The sequence below is a fragment of the Octopus bimaculoides genome, chromosome 2 (genome assembly GCF_001194135.2).
Source record: "Octopus bimaculoides isolate UCB-OBI-ISO-001 chromosome 2, ASM119413v2, whole genome shotgun sequence".
Taxonomy (NCBI): domain Eukaryota; kingdom Metazoa; phylum Mollusca; class Cephalopoda; order Octopoda; family Octopodidae; genus Octopus; species Octopus bimaculoides.
In genome coordinates this window covers 133770834-133779746 of record NC_068982.1, presented here as the reverse complement: position 1 = coordinate 133779746, position 8913 = coordinate 133770834, and the positions used below count along the sequence as shown (strand labels likewise).

General features: G+C 35.4%; 1 protein-coding gene across 7 annotated transcripts in view; it reads right to left on the bottom strand.

The window, feature by feature from the left end:
- Positions 1-8913, bottom strand: part of LOC106880133 (uncharacterized) — a 208078-nt gene that overhangs the window by 68688 nt on the left and 130477 nt on the right. For 5 of the 7 annotated variants that reach the window (XM_052965614.1, XM_052965612.1, XM_014929956.2 and 2 more), the window contains one exon: positions 2842-2904. The exons of the other annotated variants lie outside the window; for them this stretch is intronic. In XM_052965614.1, the coding sequence (XP_052821574.1) occupies positions 2842-2904 (63 nt within the window). The remainder of the gene's footprint in view (positions 1-2841; positions 2905-8913) is intronic. 7 annotated transcript variants of the gene reach the window in all.

Here is an 8913-nt window from a genome sequence, read left to right as displayed (position 1 = left end):
AATTCATTTATCTTCCAAACACCATTTTCACATGCATTTATGAATGAGCAAGTGCATGCATGCATACATGCACATGCATGCCACTCAAATTTTCAAGTTTTCATAATTCAATTATTTCTCAAACATCATTATCATATACAGCACCATTATCATTATCATCAACTTATACTTTTCATCAACATTATTGTTGTTGTTGTAGTCATCATTGTTTACATCATCATTGCTGCTGTCACTGCTTTATTATTATTATTATTATTATTATTATTATTATTATTATTATTATGTCATCAAATCTATCAGTCATAATCAATGTCATGTCCTTATTGATTTCAACAGCCTGATCACCATTGCTGGTGTCAGCACCATCTTCTTTCAGATCTTCATCATTCTCTTTTACCATTCTGCTATGATGTGGAGCTGTGTACAATACAACAGTTATCCTCAAATCTCAGTCTTCCCTACCATCATCTGACACAATACCTAGATAAGATTTCACCAACTGACCCCAAAAGCCTCCCCCATTTAGACTGCAAGATCAGATCACTAAACCATATTGTCCACTTAAGTTACATCCCTATTGATGCCATTCATTTGTTTTGCATACATCAGCCAACACCTCTGACACACGCCAATGTTCATTAATTGCAAGCATTTAGCTTTCAGCATTTTTAGATAATATTTTTATTATAAAGCACAAGTAAAAGGACCAAATTCAGAGTTAATGTAACACATAAAATAGAGTTTAGATTAGTTGGGTTAATATTTCAGGGATTCATCTTCAAAGTCGACAGTTTTATAATGGAAATGAAAAGTGTGCATATAAAAAAGGTAGAGAAAGTGGAGAGAAAGAAACTAGTATATATATTCAAAATAAATGGAAGTGGAGAGACAAGTTACTGAAGAGATTGCAAGAGTGCAATGAAATAATTTAACAAAAAACTATATAAATTAATAAAGGACTGAACCAGTGCGTGTGTTTATTACTGGCATAATGCCTCTCCCAAGGTTTAATTGTATGTATATATATATATATATATATATATATAAGGCCATTACTATACAATAATGCCTCACGCTATGAGGGACTCTAAGGTCACACTACCATAAAAAACGCATTTTTACCGAACGCGAAGAAATGCAACTCTCAAATATAATTAAGTCTGGTTTTAAGGGGCTGGCTTTGAGAGTTGCATTTCCTCGCGTTCGGTAAAAATGTGTTTTTTATGGTAGTCTGACCTTAGAGTCCCTCATAGCATGGGGCATTATTGTATAGCAAAACCCTTATATAAATAAATATATATTTTGGGAATAAATGATGGATTTTTTCCCCTTTTTGAGGTTTTTTTCACGCGAGCTACTTGATAAATTCTTGTAAAAGAATTCATCCTATTATTGAATATATATATATATATATATATATATACAGAGAGAGAGAGAGAGTGAGAGAGAGTATTGGAAAAGACAGAAGTGAGTATATAGTAATGTTTTTAGTGAAAATTTAGAAAGGAAAGTTTCTTGTTTGTTTGTTTTTTTTAGGTGTATCCATCCACCATAGCAATGCCTGCAAGATGACCATTGGGAATGCAAATTCTGCCTTCATACATCAAATGGTCTGGAAGCTGCCTCACAAAGATTTCAGCCAGACCTTTTGGTTCTTTCGCCAAATATATTTACTAACTTTGCAGAATGCTCCTGCCTACAATCTTCAAGCATGAACACCTCTGACATGAGAGCATGTATCATGCTTTTACTGATTGTTTTAGGCACCTATGTAGTCATAAGCGAATACCTTCTTGGCTTTCCCACCTTTAACTCAGCAGTACCTTAAGAATGTGACATTTGGAGAGTAAAACAGCTGCACCAGTACTCAAATGGTACTCATTTCCAGTTGAGTAGACTGGAGTGACATAAAATAAATGTAGTCCCCAGTGAGGAATTGAACTCATGACCTAATGATCATGTGCCCAACACCCTAACTACTAAATCAGATGCTTCCACAACTCTTTCATGGCTATGTTTATAATGAGTAACCTGCCTATGTATTTTCTATCAAGTTTTAATATAATGATTTTGGAGAGGTTTAATGAAATACCTGTAACTTTATAAACCAGCAAATTATTTTGGTGGTGACCAACTTAAAACTTCACAGTACCATTCATGTCATGAGACTTTTATTGGAATTTTAATTTAAACATTTTAATTTAAAGTACAGGCAATCTCAGGCAGGTTGGTATCAAAGCAGTTAATAAATAAAAATATCCTGTACACAGACCTTCAACAAAAATCGGTAAATATTCACTAGAATCAGTAATATTTGTTTCAAATTTTGACACAAGGCCTGCACTTTTGGGGGAGAGATATGTCAATTACACTGGCCCCTTGGCTCCACTGTTTGACTGGTACTTATTTTATCAACCCTGAAAGGATGAAAGACAAAGCCAACCTCGGTGGAATTTGAACTTAGAATGTAAAGCTGGATGAAATCCCACTAAGCATTTTGCCCAATATGCTAACAATTCTGTCAGCTTGCTGCTTTATCTAGTATCAGTAATATTGGTTTCAAATTTTGGTAAAAGGCTAACAAGTTTGGAGGAGTGGGTAAATCATTTATATCAACCCCAGTACCTGACTGGTACTTTTTATCAACCCTGAAAGGATGAAAGGCAAAGTTGACCTCAGTGGAATTTGAACTCACAACATAAAGACAGACAAAATGCTGTTAAATATTTTGCCTGGCATGCTAACAGTTCTTCCCGTTCACCCCACCTTACAAGTATTAGTAGTATTAAAAGTAAAATTTGGTTAATACAAAATTTATTATTTTGGCAGGGATTAACTTACCAAAATTTCTGTGGCTCACCAAAGATATATTTCCATCAATATTAGTGTAAGGAACAAAGTTTTCTAAAAATTAAATAAAGTTACTTATTTACTTAGAGAAATTCAATATTTTCTGATAAACAATTCTTTTTAAATGCCTGACTTGATAACTTTCAAAATTATTAAGCCCTAAAAATACCAACCTGCTTGAGATCATATATGGTCAAACATGAATAGATATATATGGTTCTTAAGCTACCAGACCATTGAAGCAACACTGTGACCATGATGTAAAGCATCTAAAGCAAGTCAGCCAGGCAAATACGACCACCTGACAGACAATCTGAGCTCAGTACTGTACATTAATATGCAGCCCTGAGGTCAAATTATCTGTGTGTCTCCTAGTTTTAGAATAGGCACACAAAATCCCTGTTGAAAATGCACCTTGGGTCCTTTATCAAGGAGATTTATTTACAACAACTTAATTGGTTTCACAACTTCCTAATTATCAAAAGTAGTGTAAAATGGTAGGGGAAGGGGGAACAGGGAGCTATGCAATAACTATGTTCACTATACACACACATATACATACACTCAGACAAGAAATACATTCATTATATTTATATTTGTATATATATATATATATATATATATATATATATATATATATATATATATGCATTTATATGCATGTGGAGCCCTTGCTGTATGAAAGGAAAACAAATGTATACTTTGTGTTATTTGCATATGCTAATATACAAAAGCATTTCATTTTTTTAAATATATTTTTGTCCACTTCATATTCACCCTCAAAAGCATTGTCATAAGAAATTAAGTTGAAAAATTTTACTCCCAAATTCTATTTCGCATCCTACAATCTATCAATTTTAGAAATGTGAAATAATTTACAACTAAGAACATCATCTCTGTCTAACGGAACAATAACTTCTGACAAACTTAATTAAGGTGACATAAATGAATTTAGCACCAAATTTCCTTGTGCGCACCGCAGCAGTCTATAATATAAATCAATATTTATTATTAGTAGACTAATCGAAGCAGGCTTGCTGAATATAACCAGGTCCTAAATGGCAAGTGAAATGGAATAAAATATTCAGAAAACATTTAAATTTCATGAGGTAACACTTTCAGTCAACTTGGAATAGTTTGGAGATGTGGTTCATTAAAATATAATCAAAGTAACACATCTTGTAACAGATCACTTCAAAATAAACCTCTGTTCTTTACAAAGAGAAGAAATGGATAGTTTTAGTTAAGCGGTTGTCAGTTCATATACTGCCCGATTTAGAGCAGGAACCACCACTAAGAGACCCAACTGTTTTATGACCAAAATCTACCTAGCTGTATGTAAATAGCTATGACAGTTAAGTTATGGAGTTGTCAGTTTACATCCTATCCAATTTAGAGAAGCACCCATTACTAAGAGACTTGGCTTTTTTTATGACCAAAGTTCACTTGTATGTGAATAGCTACCACAGACATGTAGTAGTGTGAAAACAATATATCAACTACAAAACATACCATGGTTTCAATTAAATGAATATAAAAAATGAAGATTAGTTTTTATTAACTGTTTAAAAATGAAACAGGAATTATCTTGAACACATCAAATTAGATATCTCATAGAGAAAAAATATTTATTTCTTTACAAAATCTTGCAACTTATATTTTATTTCCTTTCTAGGAGGAAGGCAGTTCCCATGATTCTTTAAAGCATCTCTACCACTACCACCATGGATTAGTATTTTTTCATTGACCTTGAAAGAATGAAAAATTAAGTGGTCATTGATGGAATTTGAACTCAGAATGCTGAGAGTCATATTATCCAACACTAATAATTATGCCAGTTCACCAAATTATGTCCATTTATCACTTGAATGACAGAATGTATACAAATCTGTTGAGATCAAAGTGTAACTGAACTTGGGGTCTTTGGTGAAAGAATTTAGTGCCATAATTGATTGATATGCTACAGATGTTCATAGATGACGTGGGACAATAAAAAAAATGTACAAGACCTTAAGGTTTAAAGGACAATTGATACCATAAAAGATGATGAAAAGATCAAGACAGCCATTTTTCATTCTTTATTACTTTGTCTTTACAAAATTGCCAGATGAACAAGTGCCAAACCAAAATAAAACACGAAAAAATTAAACCAGAAATGGAACATAAATACATATATACACGACCTATGAATATGCATGTGTGTCCAACAACACAAGCGTATGTAGATGCTACACACACACATACACGGCTGAGTGAACAAACAAAAGAAAATAGCACTCAGCGTATTTAGTTAGAATTGTAAGCATTTAATAAGTTGACTCAGCTCTATATTATTTAATGGTTTGTGGTTGCCGATATATACATACATCTTCAGATATACTGCTCCAGTCTCTATTGAGTGCTACTCGTAAACAGAGAAATAATCAGTTGAAGGTGGAGAGATAACTACTTTTACACTCACTGAAAATTACACTCTCACCAGGGCATTCCTTTTCTCCTTCGCATGCACACCACACATGCACGCGCGCATGTGCATATATGTGTGTGGCATTTGATGACGGTAACGATTGTTACTTGTTTCAGTTATTAGTCTGCAGCAATGCTGGGGCACTGCACCGCCTTGAAGGGTTTATTCACACAAACCGAACCCAGTAATTTATTTTTCTAAGCTCAGCACTTATGTCAATTGCTCTTTGCTGAATTGCTAAGTTACAGGGATGTAAACTAACCAACACTGGTTGTCAAGCAGTGGTGGGAGACAAACATGAAGATATACATACAATGGATTTCTTTCAGTTTCAGTCAACCAAATCCATTCACAAGCTTTTGGTTGGCCTGGGGCTATAGCAGAAAACATCTGCCCAAGGTTCCACTGAACCCAAGACCATGTGGTTGGGAAGCTAACTTCTTACCACACCACCATGCCTGCACCAGTGTGTGTGTGTGTGTGTGTGTGTGTGTGTGTGTGTGTGTGTGTGTGTGTGTGTGTGTGTGTGATTAATAAATTCACTTTACAACCACATGGTTTTATATTCAGTTCCTGAGTGCGTGTCTCTGAATTTAGTCTTAGGCCGACCAATACCTTATGAGTGAATCTGGTAGGTGGAAACTGGATAGAAGCTCATCATGTGTGCGCATGCACGTGTAGAAGCCCACACATTTTTGTGTTTGTTCCCTAATCACTTGATGACCAGTGTCAGTTTACTTATTTCCCCATGACTTAACAGTTTGGCAAAACAGACTGATAGAATGAGTACCAAACACCGAAATAAGCACCAGGATTCATTGATTCAACAAAACTCTTCCAAGCGGTGCTCCAGCATGGCCACAGTCTAATAACTGAAACGAGTAAAAGAATAAACTACGAGCACGCGGAGAGTAAATATACAAAGAAGGAATAAAGTACAGGAAAAGTATGTGTAAATGCGAACACACATAGAAAAGGGACAAGGGTTATTTTTGTTGTTTTTGCTTCAAATGTTTTTGTTTAGCCCCAAGTCAATCTCGATCAAGCTGACCTATGGTTAAATGCATCCTAGCAGGACCATCCCCATTTTACATATTAAACACTGCATTATCCAATGTGATTCTCTTTAATTTAAAGACGGTTGTGTGTGTGTGTGTGTGTGTGTGTGTGTGCGCGTGTGTGTGCATGCTGGCAACATGCATGTGTACTTCAGAGAGACTTGTTTGCTATTAAGAGAGAGAGAAAGAGAGACAGAGAGAGAAAGAGAGACACAGAGAGAAAGAGAGCACACAGATAAAGAGAAAAGGTGTGTACATAAGTGGAGAGAGAGAGAGAGAGGATGGGAGTGCACAAGGGGAGAGTGGAAGTGCATATGTAAGAGTAGGGAGAGAAGTTAGAGAGGGGGGTGAATGGTGAGGGAGGGCATGAGTGTAAAGAGAGAGAGGGGGGAGAAACCAAGTGAGAGAGTAATAAAAAAATTAGTAAAAAAGAGAGTGAGAAAGAACAAGTGTAGAGTGGTAGAGAAAGAGAGAGAGAGAGAGAGAGAGAGAGAGAGAGATAGAGAGCAGGTAGAGAGAGAGATAGAGAGCAGGTAAAGAGAGCAAGGAGGAAAGTGAGTGAAAAGAATGAAAGAACAAATGAAAGAGAGTGAGGAGAGGAGAGAGAGAGAATAAGAGAAGTTGGCAAGTGCAACAGACTGAGTTGATGAGTGATGATAGACAGTGAAAGAAAGGGAGATATGTACATAATAAAGTGTGTGTAAGTTGTATAAAGTACTGATTATACAGTAGATCAACCTGAATATGTGAGTGTAACTGACTGAAATGGTGGAGGTTAATGTATTGAAGAAACATCCCCCCCCCCAGCCCACCTCTCTCTCTCCCCCTCCCTATCTATTTCTGTCTGTCTATCTATCTATCTATCTATCTATCTATCTCTCTATCTACCAGTCTGTCTTGGAAGAATACTAAGTCAAAGTGACCTTATTTGAAAGTAGGCTGTGTAATAATTCTCAAGCAACAGACTTAAAACAGTTATGTCCCAATTGTTGCAGCAACAGTCAACAATAAATGAGAGAGAGACAGAGAGAGAGACAGAGAGAGACAGAGAGAGAGACAGAGAGAGAGAGAATGAAAGAGTTAGAGAAAGAGATTAGCAAACACCATTTTCCGCCTGTGCAAAAGAAATGTTGAAGCTACTATAATAATAAAATCTATAGGAGGATTTTTGTTTCAACAGTTTCTGAACTGGAGTGGTGTAGTGGTAGTGATGGGTGAAATAACAGTATTGGTGATGCTGCTGATGGTGGTGGTGACGTTGGTGACAGTGATGGTGGTGGTGGTTAGTGGTGGTGGTAGTCATAGCTGTCTTGATGTTGATAAGATAAAGATTAAAAGAAATATTGAAAGGAAAATTAATATTTAAAGGAAAAAAAATGTCACAAGACCAAAAAGAAAGAAAAGCAAAGAGGAGATAAAAGTCTTCTTACTCAATACTGGCTAGGAGATAGATTGATATAAAGAATGGAGGTAAAGGAAAATGAGACTGAAATGTTTATCACTCAAGCACAACAGTGATATATAAAGGGTAAACTGTCCCCAATTAGGAAATGATAGAAGCTTATAAACTTGGATCACCTGAAAATTGTTATTATTTTACAATGATAAAAATGCATAACTCTTTGCTTTTTTGTTTCATTTTTATTATTTTTTTATATTTCTTACATAAGTGACAAGGTTTCAGCTTCATCAGTAGGTTAAAACTAGAGTATGTGACATTCATTCACACCATTTTCTTAATTTATCTGTAAGTGAAATGAAATAAAGTGAAAAATCACTAACAACAGGGAACAGAAACTATAACGTGATAATACTGGTTTCAAATTTTTGGTACAAGGCCAGCAAGTCCTGTAGGGAGAGTAAGTCAGTTACAATGACCTCAATTGGTACTTATTTCATCGACCCCAAAAGGATGACAGCAAAGTTGACCTTGGCAGAATTTGAACCCAGAATGTAAATATGGATGAACTGCTAAGCATTTTGTCCAGTATGCTAATGATTCTTCCAGTTCACCACTTTGAATATAGCATGTAATAATATTGCTTTTCATCTAAGGTACAAAACATCTCATTTATAATGACAGGAGAATAAAGTTGTGTGGTGGTGTTGATGCCCTTTTCAAGAATAAAATTTTTTAATATAAACACAACATTAGAAATTTGGAAGGAGTGGTATAATTGATTATATTGATCACAGTACTCGACTGGTATTTTATTTTACCAATCCCAGAAGGATGAAAGTTAATTGTGGCAGAATCTGAACTCGGGAATAGAGCAGGAACAAATACTGAAAAGCAATTTTATCTATTGCTGGAATGATTCTGAGAATTCACAACACTTTCTCAAAAAAAGTAATTAGAAGAAATGGATTTCAAAAATGTGCTCCGTTTGTCCTATAGAGCTAGGCAGAATATTCACTTCATTTAACTGGTGGCAAATTCAGCCTCAAAGCCTACCATCACATAAGATCGGAGCTCATCTGAATTTTCAAGGCATTTAGGCTGAAAAAACAAGACTCATCTCCACTACCCCCCCCCCC